The sequence below is a fragment of the Scyliorhinus torazame genome, chromosome 5 (genome assembly GCF_047496885.1).
Source record: "Scyliorhinus torazame isolate Kashiwa2021f chromosome 5, sScyTor2.1, whole genome shotgun sequence".
Taxonomy (NCBI): domain Eukaryota; kingdom Metazoa; phylum Chordata; class Chondrichthyes; order Carcharhiniformes; family Scyliorhinidae; genus Scyliorhinus; species Scyliorhinus torazame.
Window position 1 is genome coordinate 281,063,299 of NC_092711.1, and position 20,593 is coordinate 281,083,891.

The 20,593-nt window shown below is 42.9% G+C and overlaps 1 protein-coding gene across 8 annotated transcripts in view; it reads right to left on the bottom strand.

Moving 5' to 3' along the window:
• Nucleotides 1-20,593, bottom strand: part of LOC140421163 (cohesin subunit SA-2) — a 290,652-nt gene that overhangs the window by 24,834 nt on the left and 245,225 nt on the right. For all 8 annotated transcript variants that reach the window (XM_072505624.1, XM_072505622.1, XM_072505623.1 and 5 more), the window contains 7 exons: nucleotides 15,551-15,643; nucleotides 9,336-9,510; nucleotides 8,893-9,032; nucleotides 8,269-8,370; nucleotides 7,440-7,588; nucleotides 3,306-3,434; nucleotides 2,931-3,133 (listed from right to left, as the gene is read on the bottom strand). In XM_072505624.1, the coding sequence (XP_072361725.1) occupies nucleotides 2,931-3,133; nucleotides 3,306-3,434; nucleotides 7,440-7,588; nucleotides 8,269-8,370; nucleotides 8,893-9,032; nucleotides 9,336-9,510; nucleotides 15,551-15,643 (991 nt within the window). The remainder of the gene's footprint in view (nucleotides 1-2,930; nucleotides 3,134-3,305; nucleotides 3,435-7,439; nucleotides 7,589-8,268; nucleotides 8,371-8,892; nucleotides 9,033-9,335; nucleotides 9,511-15,550; nucleotides 15,644-20,593) is intronic.

The following is a 20,593-nucleotide window of genomic DNA, read 5'->3' on the forward strand; positions in this document are numbered from 1 at the left end:
TGGGAAGATCAAAATCTGCAGCTGTAAAGAACCTTAGTTAGGCCACACTTGATAGTGTTCAATTCTGGTCGCCACACTACCAGAAGGATATGGAGGCTTTAGAGAGGGTGCAGAAGAGATTTACCAGGATGTTGCCTGGTACGGAGGGCATTAGCTAGGAGAGGTCGAATAAATTTGGTTTGTTCTCACTGAAACAAAGGAGGTTGAGGGGCAACCTGATAGAGGTCTACAGAATTATGAGGGGCATAGACAGAGTGGATAGTCAGAAACTTTTTCCCAGGGTAGAGGAGTCAAGGGGGCATAGGTTTAAGGTGCGAGGGGCAAGGTTTAGAGGAGATGTACGAGGCAAGTATTTTTACAGAGGGTAGTGGGTGCCTGGAACTCGCTGCCAGAGGTGGTGGTGGAAGCAGGGACGATAGTGATGTTAATGGGGCATCTTGACAAATACATGAATAGGATGGGAATAGTGGGATACGGACCCCGGAAGTGTAGAAGATTTTAGTTTAGACGGACAGCATGGTCAGCGCAGGCTTGGAGGGCCGAAGGGCCTGTTCCTGTGCTGTACTTTTCTCTGTTCTTTGTACTCATATACTGCACTCCCCAGCATTATGCAACTGTACCACCGCCTTTCCTGTGGATACCAGCGCAAACCCTATCTGAAGCCCCTGCTTCTCCTTTAGCAACGCCTCCTCAAGTGCCACCGAATATCTCCATTCCACCCTCAATGTTCTCCACCAATCTGAACCTTTCAGCTTGCTCCACTTCTGGGGCTGGTTTAGCACAGTGTGCTAAATAGTTGGCTTGTAAAGCAGACCAAGGCCAGCAGCGCAGGTTCAATTCCCATACCCTCACGGACAAGCGGCGGAATGTGGAGACTAGGGGCTTTTCACAATAACTTCATTTGAAGCCTACTTGTGACAATAAGCGATTTTCATTTCATTTCACTCTCTCTCTGTGCGCCCGAATAGAGAAAAGGCGGGATTCTCCTTTCCGGGGACTAATTCCCCACGCCGGCGGGAGAACCAGTGCCAACTAGTCCGGCGTCAACAGCCCCGAAAAGTACGGAATTTTCCGCATTCCCGGGGACTAGGTGGACGCTGGAGGGGTTGGCGCCTATACAACCAGTGCCGGACTGCGTGAATTTGCGCATGCGCTACAGGGCCAGTGTGATCTCACCCATGCGCGGGTCGGAACCCCCCCCCCCCCCCCCCCCCCCACCCCGCCATACCTGCCATGTGGAACCATGCCTAAATCACGCCGGCGGGACTGGCCAAAAACGGACAGCCGCTGCAAACAGCCCCCGCCCAAAAACCGGCGCCGGAGAATATGGAAGCCGGCGTCAGGGCGACATTCCCGCTGCCCCCCGGGGATTCTCCGACCCGATCAATTACCTCTTTAAAGAAGGGTCTCAACCCCTCTTTAATCAGATCCTCCAGGTCCATGTCGCACACACACTCAGGCCGTCCCAAGATGTCCACTGCCATCGCCTCTTAACGAACTGCACCACACTAACTCCACCCCGTCAGCATCTCCTCTCCCCCCATTAACAAAGAAACAACTCTGCCTTTCTCCCCCCCTTCCCATGTCAATAACCCCCCCCCCCCCCCCCGCCCCCCCCACCGTCACTGCCGTTAACCAGCCAACCAGCTAGCATGGTGGCTCCCACTCAAGGGCTCTGCCTACCCTCTTCCCCCACCCTTCCTCAAAAAATAGTAAGAAAAACACACTCACCCCCTCTGCATCGTTATTCATTAAATACAACCAACCGCCCACCGTGTGAACCCATTTTCCCCACTTGAGCATCACCAAAGTTTGATGACCTCACACACCTCCCAGTCCATGGTGTCTCAGAAATTCATTCGGCTCCTCCGGTGCATCAAAATAAAACTATAGATGTTTTTTTTTTTTAAATTAATTTACAGGGGGGATGTGGCATCACTGGTTAGACCAGCATTTATTGCCCCTCCCTAGTTGCCCTTCAGAAGATAGTGGTGAGTTGCCTTCCTGAACAGCTAAAGTCCTTGAGGTGTAGGTACACCCACTGTGCTGTTAGAGAGGGTTCCTATATTCCTGCTCCGTGTTCCTATATTCTTAGACCAGGCAGCACAACATTGATCAATGGGGATGACACAGAAGTAGGTCTAATAGATGGCATGCAGGTTAGAAATGCCAGTTTATTTCCTAATCTGTACAGAGGTAGCCCAATCACAAAGGTGACACAATTTTCTTGACCCGACAGTGCACCCAAACTCCAAATCGTAAACCTGATGGGAAAAAAGTTTGAGTCAGGAAGAAATTTAGAGCAGCGGTTCCTTAAATTAAAGTTTACAGTATGACTATTTTGAAAAAGGAAGGCACTACATAAAGAAAGGAATTTATGTATGAAGATGAATATTTGCTTACAATATTTAAAGTATTGATGTGACTAACTAGCAATATCCAGACAGAGGCTCAAGATAATTACTTGCTACGAACTATGCTGTGGAAAGAGCTTTCATTGCAAGGAGGGGTGGAGTCTAAAAATCAGAAGATTTACTACAACTGTACAGGGTATTGGTGACACCACACGAGTACTGTGTAAATTTTTGGTAGCCTTATTTAAGGAGGGATATACTTGTGTTGTAAGCAGTTCAGAGAAAATTCACTGGACTGATCCCGGGGATGAAGCATTGTCTTCTAATGAAAGATTGAGCAGGTGGGGTTGATACTCATTGGAGTTTAGAAGGAAGGAAAGAACCAAAAGTATGCAAGGTGCCTCATTCACTCCACATAAGCACTTCAGTCACCCTTATTCGATGCACATTTTCTAGCAGATAGGTGATTTGACTCCTCCAATTTCCAGTCTTAAAGTGCATACTGGAAATGCAATTATGTGCAGGCAATAAGTGCACCATTATGATTTATTTACAAGCACCATGCTAATGCATTACCTTCAGGTAATTTTCGTTTCCCTGTTGCTGGTTTTGTTTTCTTGCTTCTGACAGAAGAGCCTCTGCTGCTAATTCCACTGACAACAGACATTGTATCATCATCACCAGTGAGTAAGGAGTTTCTATAAGATATTAATGGTAGCCACACATCTTCCCTGTGCAATATCATTTGCTCAGTCATAAACTTCTCGAGGTAAACATACCTGAAATGGGTTTTTTTTTGGGGGGGGGGGGGGGGGGGGGGGGGGGGGGAGAGATTCAATAATTATTCAGAAATGTTCAAATTGCATAGCAAAATAACACTGCAGTTAAAGCAAAATTACATACAATTTTAGAGCTTGTTATTCTGCTTCTGCACACGAGTACTGTACTTACAGTGTTCTCTTGTCTTGTCTGAGAAGTTTAGAAGAGAATTCACTTAGGATATCAAGAAAAGCTAAATTCACAGCAGGATATCCTTCTCCATTTACATTGGGCTCCTTGAAGGCAAAATCAATGCCGTCTCTGCAAATTCATTGTCAAACAAATTAAAACTAGAAAATAACTAATTAATTTTCAAAGTATCACATAATTAAAATACAACTATGATATGGAATTTGGCATAACAGGTTAAACCTCATTTGTCCATGCTGAGAAATCTTACTTTCAGTTATTACAAACTTAAGATAATCTGCTTAAATGAGGCTGTAGTTCTCCACCGCAAAATAAAAACTTATGTTTGAGCTAAACTAATTCAAGATAATTAGCTAAATATTACAATAACAGAAAATTATAGCAACTCTGGTAACATCTGTGGCGTCAGAAACAGTTTCAGTTCAATTACCCTTCATCAGAACTGGAAAAAGTTAGCAATGTATCAGGTTTTAATACAGGCATGGAAAGTGGTGGGGCGCCTAGAACGGGGTGGAAGGCAGGAGAGATTAAGTAACATACGGTGCAAAAGATGATGATAAAAGTAAAGACGCAAAAGATGGATCAAGAGCAGATTATGCGGAAGAAGCAAAATCATCACTAACAGCTGTCATGTAAAAACAAAAGACGCACAGGTTATGATCTGAAATGGTTGAACTCATTGAGTCTAGAAGCTGTTTCTTGAGCTAATATTAAGCTTTGCTGAAACACTGTAGAAGACCAAGACAGAGAAGTTAGATTGAAGCAGGGTAGAGAATTAAAGTGACAGGTGACTGGTAGCTCAATAGGGACTAAATAGAACAATGCAGTCACCTAATCTGTATTCATCTCAACATAGGAGGGAGATCACAATGCGCAACAAATAGACTAAATTGACGTAAAGAAACTGCCTCATCTCGAAGGAATGGCAGGGGCCTTGAACTATGAGAAGAACCTGGGCGCATTTCCTCCTACCCCAGGTTCCTGTGTTCCATTTTCCTAGTTTCCATGTCCTGATAATGCCAACTTCCATACCAGTGCTTTTGATAGGTCTTCCTTTCTCCACAATAAAGGATTCTACCCCACTATGGTGAACCGTATCCTGCACTTATTCTTTCATCCCATCCCCTCCCTCCCAAGACCACTACAAATGTCTTCTCATTCTTATCTTCCACCCTCAACAAATAACCTGTCACCATTTCCACCACATCCAGTATGACGCCACCACCAAATGTATCATACCCTCCCGTCAGCATTTCAAAAGAACCATTCCCTCCACAGCACCCTAGTCCACTCCTTAATCAGCCCCAACCTCTCTCCTTCCCATGCATACTCAGATAATACAACACCTTCTGGATGGGTCTCACACCCACAATTCAAAGATGTGCAGGGTAAATGGATTGGCCACACTAAATTGCCCCTTAATTGGAAAAACTAAAATTAAAAAAAGGTAATACAACACCTTTGGGCAGCACGGTAGCACAAGTGATTAGCACTGTGGCTTCACAGCGCCAGGGTCCCAGGTTCGATTCCCTGCTGGGTCACTGTCTGTGCGGAGTTTGCACGTTCTCCCCGTGTCCGCGTGGGTTTCCTCCGGGTGCTCCGGTTTCCTCCCACAGTCCAAAGACGTGCAGGTTAGGTGGATTGGCCATGCTAAATTACCCGTAGTGTCCATAAGGGTTGGGAGGGGTTATTGGGTTGCGGGGATAAGGTGGAAGTGAGGGATTAATGTGGGTCGGTGCAGACTCGATGGGCCGAATGGCCTCCTTCTGCACTGTATGTTCTATGTAATCTATGTAACCTGTGCATTAGTCTCCTCCATTCTCATCATCCAAGGTCACAAACATCTAGATCAAATATCGATTTAATTGTACTCCTTTTAATTGAGAATTCTGTGTTCATTATTCATGATGTCTTCTCAATATTGTGAAGGCCAACTCAGGTTGGATGACCGCTTGCAAAACGCCTCTGGTCAGTATGCAAGCCTGATTATGAAGTTTCCAATCACTTGTCATTTTAGTTCTCCAACCTGCACTCCCACTCTGACCCCTCTGTTCTTTTACACTGTTCTGTAAGTAGCTTTTCCACAGCTTCCAGGCTTAACAATTAATTTGACATTTTCAGATCATAACCATGACCATTTTCTGTGTGTTTGGATAGCAGGTCTTGTTTTTTTATTGCTTTGTCTAATACGACTTCAACCTAGATCCACCTTTTGCATCTTTACTTGACCCAATACCATCTCCATTTGCCTTGCACCTTTTGTCATTTAATCTCTCACACCTTCACCCGATCACAGATCACCTTTTCTCTTTGGCCCACCCACTTGTATTGCCTCTGTACTTACTTAAAAGCTGTTGCATCTCTTAACTTTTCCATTCTGACCAAAGGCCATCAACTTGAAATAGGAACCTTGTTTTTCGCTTCACAAATGCAACCAAACCTGAGTATTTTGAGCAGTTTCTATTTTATTTCAGGTTTCCAGAATTCCCTGTATTTTGCTTTTGAGATTAAAAGAATGTTCACCAGGCTCATTCCCTTCAGTAAATAGGTCTCTTTTGTGCGTGTTTGCAAAAAAATTTGATGCAAGCCTTGGAAATGTGGATGCATAGATGCTATTCAGTCGCCAGTTGAATTTAGACTTGAAGTATTTAAGTAGAGGCCACAGGCTAAAATAAAACTAGACTTAAGAGTACACATTAAATTCCATTATCGGCCATATGAAATTAGTCAATAGCAAAATTATTTAACTGACCATGTTAATTAACATCTTCAAAAAGAAGCAGGCTAGGTACTGATTTGGTTTGGAAAGGGATCATGGATCATAGAGACGGGTCACAGACAGATGATTAAACAGTCCACAGGACACAATGGTACAAGTGCTGCTGGGGCAAATGACTGGAGAGCAGTAGGCTAGGGTTAACTTTGGAAATATATGGGAGGATAAATATGCTGTAGTTTTACTTGATTACATTTTAAGACGGTATATTTATGAAAAAGGTCCCCATCAGAGATTAAGTGGGTAAAATCCACATTAAAGAGTATAGTGTACCACGAATGTGGAAGGAGTGGGCCTGGCGATGAGCTCAGCTTCCAACCCCAGATTCTCTCTCACCAAAGCCACCTACACCTACCTCCCTAATACAGTCAGTCTCTTCACTGCCTCAGTTCACTTGCTGCTCAATCTCTCATCAATGCTTTTGATAACTCCAAATTTTGAAAGGCCTTTCTCGCCATCCTCCCAACTCCATGAGCTTAATTCATCCAAAATTCCACTGTCTGTATCTTTACTTGCATCAGGCCCTGTTCATCCATAGCTTCAGTGTTAGTTCATCGACATTGCTGCCTGGTTTGGCAATAATACCACTATCTGGCTTGGTTTCAAATTTCTATCTGATCATGCGCCTATGAAGCACCGGGGAATGTTTTTACTATGTGAAAGGCACTATATCAATGCAAGATGCCGCTAACTGTTTTTTTTTGTTGTGCTTTTTTGATCTTGGTGTCGTTTACCCCAGTAATCATGGGCCGGATTTTCCGTTTCAGCGGCTAAGTGCAGGCCAAAATCGGCGGCAAACCCCCACCGATTCCGATACCGGTGAGGGGCTATCAGCGACACCTGGTGAAACTCCTGGTTCCCATGCCAAAAGCGACTGGAGAACGACCAGGTCCCTGGCCACACATGCGCACGGCAATGACCTGCAGCAGCCGCACCATGACCATGTGCGACCCCACCCCACAGGCTACCCCGCACGAGTCCCCCCAACCCTTGCGAAGCCCCCCAGCATGGATCCCGGCCAAGTGTGGCAGCGCTGGACATAGTCCACAGCCACCACACCGGGTTCCCGACCGCTCAGACCACACGTCACCCGCGTGGTCGGGACCATAGCCCATCAGGGGTGGAGCATCGCAGGAGGGCCTGCTGATAACACACCAACGCCGTTGTAACGGCTTGCGATGCGATTATGCCACTTCCGAGGGGGTGGAGCATGGCTGACCTGCGTCAAACCGGTGCCTGCCCCGATTTGGGCGTCGGAGTGATTCTCCGATGGCTGATTATGATATCAGCGGCGAGAAATGGAGATTTTTAAAAAAAAATAGAACATAACAAATACTTACTTGTGTAGCATTGCTACAGCTTCTCTGGTTTTTAGCTGATCTAAGCCGAACGTCAGTGAAAAACGTCGAGCAAGTTCTTTAACTCCACTAAAACCAGGAGCTGTTCGATCAAAACTAAGTCCAAGGTCCTGTTCCAACTCGTTAAACAACTGTGAAGAATTTTTTTTAAATCATTAAGTGCATGGAGTAGTGAGTAATTCTCAAAAAGACAAAATAAATGATGATAAATACACAAGTGGAAATAAAGCACTTGTTGGTTAGAATGAAACTTTGCTGATGAAGAAACGTAACCATTTCACGTCTATTTTTCCTCTCCCTTGCTTTTTCCAACAATACGTATGCTTTTCTTGGCCTAACTATTATTGCATGCAAAAATGAAATCAATAACCGTCAACATTTTTGAACAGTAACAAAAACCAAAGTCAAATGGGTTTTAGAAATAGCTCTGGTTAATACATTGACAAAGAACACTATTCCAAATGTGTAAAACCAAACCAGGAAAATTGTTGCAAATATAACATGTATATAATTAACATTATTTAGATTTACGGTTCTTACTTTCACAGCACCTTATTTCCAAATTCAAAACAAAAAAAATGATAAATTATCACAAAACTGTAAATAACAGAAATGAGTAAATACTAGCCCCTAAAAGAACTGACCAAATTTTCGTCTTTCAGAATGATTGCTTTATCCAATATATTTATTATCGGTTTTAACATCAGCCATTCAATTACCTTGTATGTTGTGCCCTGAATACGATTTGTTGGTACAGAATATTTCCTAATTAGTAATCCAACTCTTCTTCCAAAAAGATTAAAAATCTTACCTGCTGTAAGCTAAGTATGAGGGTCTTTGCACACTGAATTTTGTCTGCTTGTCTGCACTTGCTCATAGTTTCCTTGATGATGTCTCCATAATCATTGTAATACTAAAGTATAAACAATTAAAGGTTTAGTAAGCATTATGGATTAAATAAGTTACTTAATAATTCGGATAATTGGGTCTGCAGTGCACCATTTCTAACACCCCGTTAATAATTTAGCGCTGAATGGAAATTTTGGATTCAGAGCACTTGTTTTATTATTCCCAAATAAATGCTCATACGGATGAAGCAGTGTCGTATGGTTCAAGTGTACAAGTCACCCATTATAAGCAGCTAGATGTATGCACAAACATACAGAACGGGGGGCGGGGGGGAGCATTTTGTGATTCAGCTGGCCAGTTTCAGTTTTTTTTAAAGCAGGCTGTGCTCATACACCTGAGAACGTATGCCAAATAATAATCTGGTTCCCTCTTAACATTTGGTTTTTTTTTTAATAAACTTTGTTAAGTTAGTCACAGAGCTTGTGTGTCTCTGGGATAAACCTCCCAAGCTTAGCTAGCAGATCAGTTTCATGCAAAATGTCAGACAATTAAGAGAGTTTATTTTACAAAGTTCCGAAATGTTTACCTTCATGTACTGCTTAAAAATATCTGCAGCTGTATGCATGTCCACCACATTATATACAATTAATTTACAGAAAGCTGCAAGAAGGTTCCTTCTTTTATGTAAAGCTTCGATTTTACTAGCTTCATCATCTTGATGTCCATCTATAAAACACGTACAAAAATTATTACTACTCATCAATTAAAAGTGAAGAAACTTGGAGCCATCTGGAACTGCCAACCCTAATGGAATAAAAGATTAAGCCTGCTGGAGTCTCGGGTTGAGGTACAATAGCTCCAAGTATCTGTATCACAAAGGTCTTCTCTGGATTAAAACATGTTCTGTACCAAACCTCAGATCAAAAATTCATAATTTTCCTTTTAGAGAATTATGTGGAAATGGTCTTCAAATAGTGGATTGAAATTGGTTGGTACAGATAAATATGTATGAAATAGAACATCTCTCACCTGTACTGTGGCTGTCTTCATCCTGGTCAATAAATACATGGTCTAAGATGAAGCTGAGTAACTCTGACTGTAGAGACGAATCTGGAGTGTAAACCAGAGGTTCCAGTACTTCACGTCCACCTGACACAATCTGGTGGCTAAAAATCATCAGAATATCACACAAGATAGTGAAAGCCTACAAAACAAAACAGAAACAATTACTGAAAGTTACTGAGTCTTTTTTGAACACAGTCATTGCACCAATTAAATGCATTTTATATAAGTATTTATCCATGTATAGTATTTTAAAATATGCCTCTATCTTGTTTGTAGTAAGTTACATTCTTCTGGGCATAAAGCTAAAGTTCATTTCTTTCTTCGAGGCCTGCTATTTTAGGTCTATATACCTAAATCAATTCCAATGTGATAAGAAAAAACACAACTTTGAGATTAGTCCTTCAGACTGACCAAAATTCCAAGGTGAAACTGCCAAGCTACGTTACTGGATAGAAACGGTTACACACTTGGGTAATATTAACAACCTGGTTGGCTGTGTCTCAGTCACCATCTAGGTCAGCCAACGAACCAAAGTAAAGGTCAGGGTTCCTGAATAAAGCCCCATTATGATAAATGTAGGCCATCTCTGTACCTAATAGAGTACAGCGGAATCGCCCCAGGTACAAGTGGAGAGCCAAATTGCGTGATTCCACAGGAAGAAAAATAACTTGATAAAGTGATCTCTAAAAACATAGGAAGGATGGTGCATTTATACCCTGGCGCTCCTGATGGCAAGTTGGAGGATATGCTATTTTGAAAGACAGAAGCATTATATTACACAACCAAACTGCAACTTAAACTACCCCTTTAAAGCCATAGTGTAATTGCTGTGGACGCCTAGTCAATAAATAAAATATTCTTGAGCACACTGTAAGGGTGGATGCACATCAGATCGATTTCCTTTGTTTCAAGATGGAAATTTATAGCACTTCTGGTGACATTTGGCCTATCACATCTATGTTGCCATTTTGTGAGAATAACCCAAAACCAATTACACTGCATGTTCTTTCCCCATCTGCCTGCATCTTGCCCTACTTTCCAGTGCTTTCTCTGCTCCATTGGAAATAGTCTCAGTATCTCAGGTCTCTCCTCACAAGTATAGATTCCCACCTCTGACATCATCCTGGTGAAATTAGTGTAATGGCATAGTGACTTTCACAGCACTTAGAACCATTACATTTAAAAAATTACAATCATGTCTTATGCTCTATGTTCCATTCCTAAATCCCCAAAGTGATCTGAATCGTTATTTATCTGCTTGCATTAAATTATGCATTTGAATCTCAAAGTATCTTCATTCATCTATTCTCTCTCCATTAAGTGTATTCTTCAGTTCCTTGTTTTTCCTTCCAAAACGTATTAACTAACCCTGCGTGTTAAATTCCACTTGAAAACTATTCAACCTTCAGTTAACCAATGTCCTCCGTAAGTCTTATATACTCAGTCGCTTGGTAGTATAGAATTTTTGTTCAAAAAAAGTGACACTGCCGAAGCTTATTCATACACAATAAGACAAAAAAGAACATGTCTAGTCATTGCACCTTTTTCAACGAAACAAAAGATTGGGGAACAATTGTTCCCTGATGCATTCCCCGTAGCAACACCTCAACCAAAGTTAACATACCCAGCTTGAATTTAAACAGAAACCTCCATGACAACCAATCAGCACCCTTTTCTCCTAAGTTGTCAGAATAAATGACTGTTCCCTTTGAAAATTGGTGTTCTTGTGATTCTGTCCTGAGGAACTCAAATCAGAAAGCTTCAATGTCTTTTTTTTCAGCAGTACTCTTTTACAATCTTTCTATTTGTCAAAACCCGTACTTCTGTGTAATCAGTAAATTCCAACACTTGTCTTTTCTCAAATTTCCTATGTATAAACTGAAGAACATTGGAACGAGCAACCAGCCCTAATGCAAGGCACTTCCAACTTTATCAGGAGTAAAAATCTTAACACTAAAGACCAAAGGACAATACAGCACAGGAATAGGCCCCCCATGCCTGCGCCAACCATGGTACCTGCCAAAACTAAAACCGTCTGCAATTACGGAGTCCGTATCCTTCCATTTCCACCCTATTCATATATTTGTCCAGATGTTCTTAAATGTCACTATTGTATCTGCTCCCATCACCTCCCCAAGCGGCACGTTCCATATATTTACCACCCTTTGTGCAAAAGACATGCCTCACACATCTGTCCTAAACTTTTCCCCATGCACTTTAAATCTATGTCCCCTAGTACCTGCCTCTCCTATACTAGGAAAGAGCATCTGACTGTCCACACTGTCCATGCCACTCAATCTTGTAGACCTCTATTAGGTTGCCTCTCAACCTCTGTTGTTCCAATGAGAACAGACCTAATTTATCTAAACTCTCCTCATAGCTAATGCCCTCCAGACCAGGCAACAACCCAGTAAACCGCTTCTGTACCCTCTCCAAAGCATCCACATCCTTCTGGTAGCGTGGCGACCAGAATTGTACACTACATTCCAAATGAAGCCGAACTAATGTTTTGTACAGCTGCAACATGACTTGCCAATTTTTCTATTCAATGCCCTGACCGATGAAGGTCAGCATGCCGTATGCCTTCTTAACCACTTAATCCACACGAGTTGCCACTTTCATGTGATCAGTGGACATGCACGCCCAGATCTCTCTGCCTGTCAGTACTCGGAGTTCTACCATTTCTTGTGCATTTCCTCCATGCATCTGACCATCCAAAGTGCATTACCTCACACTTGTCCGGATTAAACTCTATCTGCCATTTCTCCGCCCAAGACTGTGCCCAAGTCAGTTCTGTATCCAACTTGCCAGCTCTCCTCTGATCCCATGTGACTTCACCTTTTGTACCAGGCTACCATGTGGTACCTTGTCAAAGGTTTTACTGAAGTCCATGTATACAACATCTACTGCCTTTCCCTCATCTATCATCAGTGTCACTTCCTCGAAAAACTTGATCAAATTAGTGAGGCAAGATTTCCCCTTCACAAAACCATGCTGTCAATCACTAATAAGTCCATTTGTTTCCAAATGTGCGTAAATCCCATCTCTAAGCTCTACCCAGATTGCCTCCCTGCCTGAATACTGCAAGGTGTCCTCCCTCAGCACAGCTGTGATATTCTCCGATATTCTTCAATATTGCAACTCCCCACCTCTTTTGCAGCCCCCTCCATCCTGCATGAAGCATCTAAATCCTGGAATGTTTAGTTGCCACTCCATAACCATAAGACATAGGAGCAGAATTAGGCCACTTGGCCCATCGAGTCTGCTTCGCAATTCAATCATGGCTGATATTTTCTCATCCCCATTCTCCTGCCTTCTCCCCATAGCCCCTGATCCCCTTATTAATCAAGAATCCTGTCCCTCTTTCAACCAAATTTCTGTCAGAGCAACATAATTCCACGTACCAATCCAAGCTCTAAGTTCATCTGTCTTACTGAAATACCCCTTGCATGGAATCTAATGCATTTCAGCCCACCAGCCCCGCTGCATTGACCAACCACTCCCTGCTCTTCCTCTTAATCTTACTGGCCTTAGTCTGTAGCTCTCCCTCAGTTATACCTCCCGCTGACCCTGCTCTGGTTCCCATCCCCTGCCATACTAGGCAGTTCAATCTGTTTCTCTGCCTTCAACTTTTCTCCTTACTAGCTTTTGTTTCTGCCCCCTCTTTACTACCCTCTGACTTCCGGCATTGGTTTCCATCCCCCTGCCACATTAGTTTAAACATTCCAGAACAGCGCAGGCAAACAACCGCCCGAAGACATTGGTTTCAGTCCTGCCCAGGTGTAGACCGTCTGATTTGTAATGGTCCCACGTCTCCCAAAACCGGTTCCAACGTCCCAAAAATCTGAATCCTTCCCTCCTGCACCATCTCTCAAGCCACGCTGTCATCCTGGCAGTCCTACTCCGACTAGCACGTGGCACTGGTAGCAATCCTCAGATTACTACCTTTGAAGTCCTACGTTTTAGGTTATCTCCTAACTCCCCAAATTCAGCATGTAGGACCTCATCCTGTTTTTACCTTCATCGTTGATGCCTATATGCACCACGAGAGCTGGCTGTTCACCCTCCCCCTTTAGAATGTCCTGCAGCCACTCTGAGACATCAGACCCTTGCACCCAGGAGGCAGCATATCTTCCTGGAGTCTCGTTTGCGTCCACAGAAATGCCTGTCTACTCCCCTTACATTCGAATCCCCCATCACTATAGCTCTACCACTCTTTTTCCTGCCCTCCTGCACAGCTGAGTCAGCCACAGTGCCATGAAGCTGGCTACTGCTGCCATCTCCTGATAACCCATCCCCCTCAACAGTATCAAAAACGGTATATCTGTTTTGGAGGGAGATCACTGCAGGGGACCCCTGCCCTGCTTTACTACTCTTCCTGTGTCTGGTGGTCACCCATTTCCCATCTCCCTCAGTACCCTTTACCTGCAGTGTGACCAACTCGCTAAACGTGCTATCTAATAGAGACTAGGGTCTCTATTTTCTCTTGATCAAACAATCAAATGTATTTTTTGTTATTGGGAAATTGAGTGTACATTGGAAATTTATTGACTTTGAGCTTTCAAAAAATACTTTCTTCAGTTGTGACAAAAATTTGCAGTTGCAAGTGAAAACATAAACGAGCAGATCTTCATTGCCCTTTCTCAAAATTAAGGGAGCCTGACAGGAACAGTGTAACAAGAGTTAACTGGCACCTCAATGAAGTGCACAGCATACACAAGATATTTAATATATTTGATTCCTGATTATAGATCCTCAGTATGAATTACCTCCGATAATTTTCTATCTTTCACGCTCACGCGCACACATTTTTAGCCCCGTCCTTTTTGTCTGTAGTCCCCTCGGTCTCGCTCTCATCTAGAATTATATATGACCATTTCTACTGATTTAATTTTGGTTTCACAAATAAAGATGCTGGTGAGGTGATGCCTCGCAGAGTTGCAAAGCCACAGCATGCATGGGTCATGGTGCAAATCGCATTAAAAGAAGTGGACAATGTACGACTCAAGATGAAAAAAATGTAATGGGCCAACCAAGGAGGAGGTTTGGAAATGGAGCAGTCATGTTATACAGAAGGGACTAAGTCGGGACAGGCATTGGACCTGACATGAGAAAATTGTCACACCAAACCTGTCTAAATCATGGCAAGTATGATGAACAGGAACAGGATGTGTTATGAAAATGTTTTTTTTTTTTTAATTTAAGAGTACCCTGCTCATTTTTTCCAATTAAGGGGCAATTTAGCGTGGCCAATCCACCTACCCTACACAACTCTGGGAAATCAACACAAACACGGGGACAATGTGCAAACTCCACACGGACAGTGACCCAGAGCCAGGATTGAACCTGGGACCTCGGCGCCGTGAGGCAGCAGTGCTAACCACTGCACCACCATGCTGCCCTAAAAATATATATTTTATGACATAGTGAATAAGGGTACAGGCTAAAAGGTCCCATGTTAGATTTTTAATTTGCCCTGATGTAAAGCACGTTGTTTTAACTTAACTCTCAAGGTTGTTTTGGGCATTTGAATTTGCTGTTGTTCCAAAAACAAAGTTACAGTAACCAAGACAATGTAGCAAACTCGGTTCTAATTTCTCCTATCATTTGCTAACTGTATTAGTCAAAGTTTATATGTCAATATGACTTGATAAATACAATTTTGAGGAATTGAATATTAATGTAAATGACCGATTTGACTACAGATTTCTAAACACCAATGAACTGTTGTTTTCAGAAATCAAAAATCAATGAGTAGTTAGCCACTGCCCACAAAGGGCTATAGGCATCTCTTTCCACTAAGGAGAGACAATTGGTTATGTATAGCTTCAGGAGCACCACTCTGCATAGTTCACACCAGAAGAAACATGAACAGACCACACTAAGTGCAACTTAAGTGATTACAGGAAATTTAATTTCACATTGGACATGAGCTTCTTTCAAAATCTCTCAAGTTATGTCCAAATGAGGCTAATGATCCCCAAAACTATACCAAATAATTAAGCGAATAGTAAATTAGGAGGGAACAATCAATTGAGTACAGCATTCTCTTTAGTGTGATCCTTTACTGATCGGTCACTGTGAGGAAGCAGTGTTCGCAATCCCAACTTTTGCAATTGGACAGGGTGATAAATGAAAACGTGTGGCTGCTTTCATGCTGAAGACATTATTTCTATTACCTGTTCTTTAACAGCTGTATTAACATTCATCAGGTAGTGCTGGCAGAGCTGGCAAAAGGCTCGCATTTGTTTTCGTAACATTATTAGTCGGTCCTGAAAGAAAAATGAATGCTTAGAAATACATTTCCATAAAAATATGCTGCAGTAACATTTGTAATCAGTTCTTTACAGTAAACATTCACAACAGAATTCTCAGTCATCATATCAATTTAAGTTATTAAAATTATTCCAATTTTCCTAAACTATCTTTTAAATTTGCATACTAAAAGTAAAAGAACTACTTCAGAAATAACAAGACATAGAATAATTTCCAGATGGACTATTAGAGGTGAAAACAAATTAAGCAACTGGATGCCACAGCAGAGAATTTTAAGTACCAGCTAGATGGTCAAATTAAGATAGTCTGAATGGCATCCCTGATCCATCATTATCTTAAAATATTAATTACTGATGCTGAAGCATTGGCAAAATTGTGCCCAAGTACAGATCCCTGACCTCCAAGCATCTCACACACCTTTTAGCATTTATTAGCGTGCGACTGGGGATATTTGGAAAATATCCAAATTTTTACTACAAAAGCACAAAATAAAATTTGTAATTTGGCTGGAAAGTATAAAATAACTCCACCGGTGAAAATATAAAATTACTCCACTGGTGGACAGCGAATTCAGAAATTCATTGGTAACAAGGCTCGTGAAATGAAAGGGATTTTTACACACTGCCAAATGCTTTTAAGCTTGCTTTGGTTGACATTAAGCACGTGCAATCAGCTTTACATTGCAGACAAGGTCATTCAGCTCAAGTTTTCACTGGCTCTCTGAAACAGCATTCTACCGAACCAAGTGCCAGTCCTTTACCTTATCCCCATAATTTTGCATATTCTTTCCGAGATAGCAATCCAATCCCTTTTAAGTAACTCCATTGAACCTGCCTCCACGACCCTCTTACAAAGTTTTTTTTCCAGATTCCAATCACTCTCTGAGCTAGAACAATATTTCTCACAGCAGTTTTACTCCTTTTGCCAATTATTTGACTGTGCCTTCTAGCACTTGATGCTCACCGGAATGGGAACAGTTTTTTCACGATTTCCCCTATCCATACACCTGATGATCTTGAATACCACTGTCAAGTCTCCTCTCAACCTTCTCTCCAAAAACAGTCCCAAGCTCTCCAATTGATCCTCGGAGCCACATTTCTTTATCTTTGGAATGTTGTGAATCTCCTCTGTACTCAACACCTTCATCTCTTTCCTCAAGTATGGTGTCCAGAACCGTTCGCAATACTCCATGATGCCTAACTAGTGTCTAATGCAAGTTCAACATGGCCTTACTCTTGTACTCAATTAATAAAGTCTAAGATACTTTATTAGCTGTTCTCTGAACATGCCTTGCCATCTTCAATAGCTTGTGCACATACATAGCAAGGTCTCTGTTCCGCATCTCCTTCAGTTTCTTCCTTTATTATACATTGTCTCTCCATATCCCTCGTCAAAATGAATCACCTCACATTCCTCTGAATTGGACCTCATCTGTCATTTTTCTGTCCAATCAACCAAGATATCAAGTCCAATTGAAGTTCAAAACTATTCTCATCGCAGCTGATCATTTCCAATCTTTGTACCATCTGCAAATTTTGAAATTGTGCCCTGAACACCGACTAGGTAAATAATATACATCAGGAAAAACAAGGGTCACAAATATTGAACCCTGGGGAGCTCCACTGTAAAACTTCCTCCAATCTGAAAAACAATCTTTTCTGACAATCAGCCAATTTCTTATCCAAGTCTCCTTTCCTTTTTTATTCCACAAGTTGTGTGGCACTGTTCAAATGCCCTTTGAAAATCCATATGCAGCATATCAACAGCATTTCCCTCATCAACCTAGTTTCCTTCTCAACGAACTCCAGCAAGTCAGCAAAGTTTTCCCTTAATTAATTCATGTTGGCTTCCCTTTACCCTGCACTTCTCCAGGTGGCTATGGATTTTGTCCTGAGTTTTCAGAAGTTTCCCCACCACAGAAAGCAAATTGACCAGTCCACAGTTGCTGGCTTTATCCTTGCACATCACACATGTCTAAGGAAGACAGGAGGAATATTACTCATGCATCTGCGATTTTCGCTCTCACTTCCCTCAGTATCCTTGGATGCATCTCATTCGGTCCTGGTATCTTATCTACTTTGAGTAAAAATAACCAACACTTCCTCCCTCTCGCTTGTGAATTATTCCAGTGTACCAATGACCTCCTCTCTCACCTTAGCCAGTTTCTTTATAAAGACAGATGCAAAGCCCTTGTTTAATACCTCCACTATGTCTCCTGCCTCCTGCAAGTCCATGCTTTTATCCTGAATCAGCCATCTTCTTTCGTTTACCACCCTTTTATTATTTATATGCCCACAAAAGACCTTGGGTTTCCCTTTGATGTTAGCTACCAGTCTCATTTCATGTGCGCTCCTTTATTCTTTTCCCCCACTTTCCCTCTGGTACTTCTATATTCAGTCTGATTCAGAATTGTAATCTTGACATGACATCTATCGTAGACAGACTTTTTGCTTTTCATCATCATCTCCCTCGTCATCCAGGACACTCCGGACTTTTTGTGCCCTTCAACAGAATGAACTCGTGCCCCTCATCCCATTGCACTATTCCTGTCCCAATCTATATTTGAATAATTGAAGTTCCCATTATAATTACTTCATCATTCTCGCACCTCTAATTTTAATTTTTTTTGAAATTTAAGTACCCAATTCTTTTTTCCCCAAGAAGCAATTTAGCATGGTCAATTCATATACCCTGCATATCTTGGGTGAGACCCACACAGACACTGGGAGAATGTGCAAACTCCACTGCACCTCTCTAATTTCTTTGCTAATTTGTTTCTCTACATCCCTTCCACTAGTTGATGATCTATATCTTTTAAAAGAAACCTGGATCTGCACCTTAAGTGCTCTAAGCTACAGGGCTATGGACCAGATGTAGGAAGGTGGGATTAGAAAGGGTACCTGGGTGTCCTAGGGCTGACATGGACAAGATGGGGTGAATGGCCTCCTCCTGTGCTGTAACTTTTCTATGATTCTATTATATACTACACCAATCAACGCTATTGCACCTTTTTCATTCCTTACTTCCAGCCAGATTCAGTCATTGACCTTTCTAGAACATCCTTTCTCTTTTTTTTTTAAAATATGTTTTATTGAAATTTTTTCCCAAACAACAATTTTTCCCCTCTTACAAAGCAAACGCAACAATAACAATACAGAAATTTTTAACAATACACAAGTAACAAAACCCCTTTATCTTTGACCTAAACTAAACTAAACCCCCCCCCTCCCCTTCCCCCTGGGTTGCTGCTGCTGGTCATCTGTCTTCCCTCTAACGTTCCCCTAGGTAGTCGAGAAATGGCTGCCACCGCCTGGTGAACCCTTGAGCCGATCCTCTCAGGGCAAACTTTATCTGCTCCAGTTTAATGAACCCCGCCATATCATTTACCCAGGCCTCCAGTCCGGGGGGTTTCGCCTCCTTCCACATGAGTAGGATCCTGCGCCGGGCTACTAGGGACGCAAAGGCCACAACGTCGGCCTCTTTTGCCTCCTGCACTCCCGGCTCTTCCGCAACTCCAAGTAGAGCTAACCCCCAGCCTGGTTTGACCCGGGCCTTCACCACCCGCGAAATCACTCCCGTCACTCCCTTCCAATACCCTTCCAGTGCCGGACACGCCCAAAACATATGTGCGTGGTTTGCCGGGCTCCGGGCACACCTCCCACATTTGTCCTCCACTCCAAAGAACCTGCTCAATCTTGCCCCCGTTATGTGTGCTCTATGTAGCACCTTAAATTGAATCAGGCTAAGCCTGGCGCATGAGGAAGAGGAATTTACCCTGCTTAGGGCATCAGCCCACATACCCTCCTCTATCTCCTGCCCTAGTTCTTCTTCCCACTTTCCTTTTAGTTCGCCCACCGACTCCTCCCCCTCTTCCCTCATCTCTCGGTAAATCTCTGACACCTTGCCCTCTCCGACCCACACCCCTGAAAGCACCCTGTCCTGTATCCCCTGTGTCGGGAGCAACGGAAATTCCCTCACCTGTTGTCTAGTAAACGCCCTCACCTGCATATATCTCAAGAAATTTCCCCGGGGTAACTTATACTTTTCCTCCAATGCTCCCAAGCTCGCAAAAGTCCCACTATAAATAAATCTCCCACCCTCCTAATTCCCAACTGGTACCAGCTCTGAAATCCTCCATCCATTCTTCCTGGGGCGAACCTATGGTTGTTCCTGATTGGGGACCCCACCAGGGCCCCCCGCACCCCTCTCTGTCGCCTCCACTGTCCCCAGATATTCAATGTTGCCGCCACCACCGGGTTCGTGGTAAACCTTTTAGGTGAGATCGGTAGCAGCGCCGTCACCAGCGCCTCTAAACTCGTCCCTTTACAGGACTTTCTCTCCAGTTTTTTCCACGCCGCTCCCTCGCCCTCCATCATCCATTTACGTATCATTGCCACATTGGCGGCCCAATAGTAATCGCCCAAGTTCGGTAGTGCCAATCCTCCTCTGTCCCTACTACGCTGAAGGAACCTCCTCCTTACTCTCGGAACTTTCCCTGCCCACACGAAGCTCGTGATGCTCCTGTCTATTTTATTAAAAAAGGTCTTGGTGATTAGTATAGGGAGACATTGAAATACAAATAAAAATCTCGGGAGGACCATCATCTTAATTGCTTGCACCCTGCCCGCCAGCGATAGAGGCTGCATGTCCCACCTCTTGAAGTTCTCCTCCATTTGTTCTACCAACCGTGTCAGATTAAGCCTGTGCAAGGTTCCCCAGCTCCTAGCGATCTGAATCCCCAGGTATTAGAAGTTTCTTTCCACTTTCCTTAGAGGCAAGCCTTCTATCTCTCTACTCTGGTCCCCTAGATGTATCACAAATAATTCACTCTTCCACATGTTTAGCCTATACCCCGAGAAATCCCCGAACCCCCTCAAAATTCGCATAACCTCTATCATCCCCCCCGCTGGGTCCGACACGTATAACAACAGGTCATCCGCGTATAA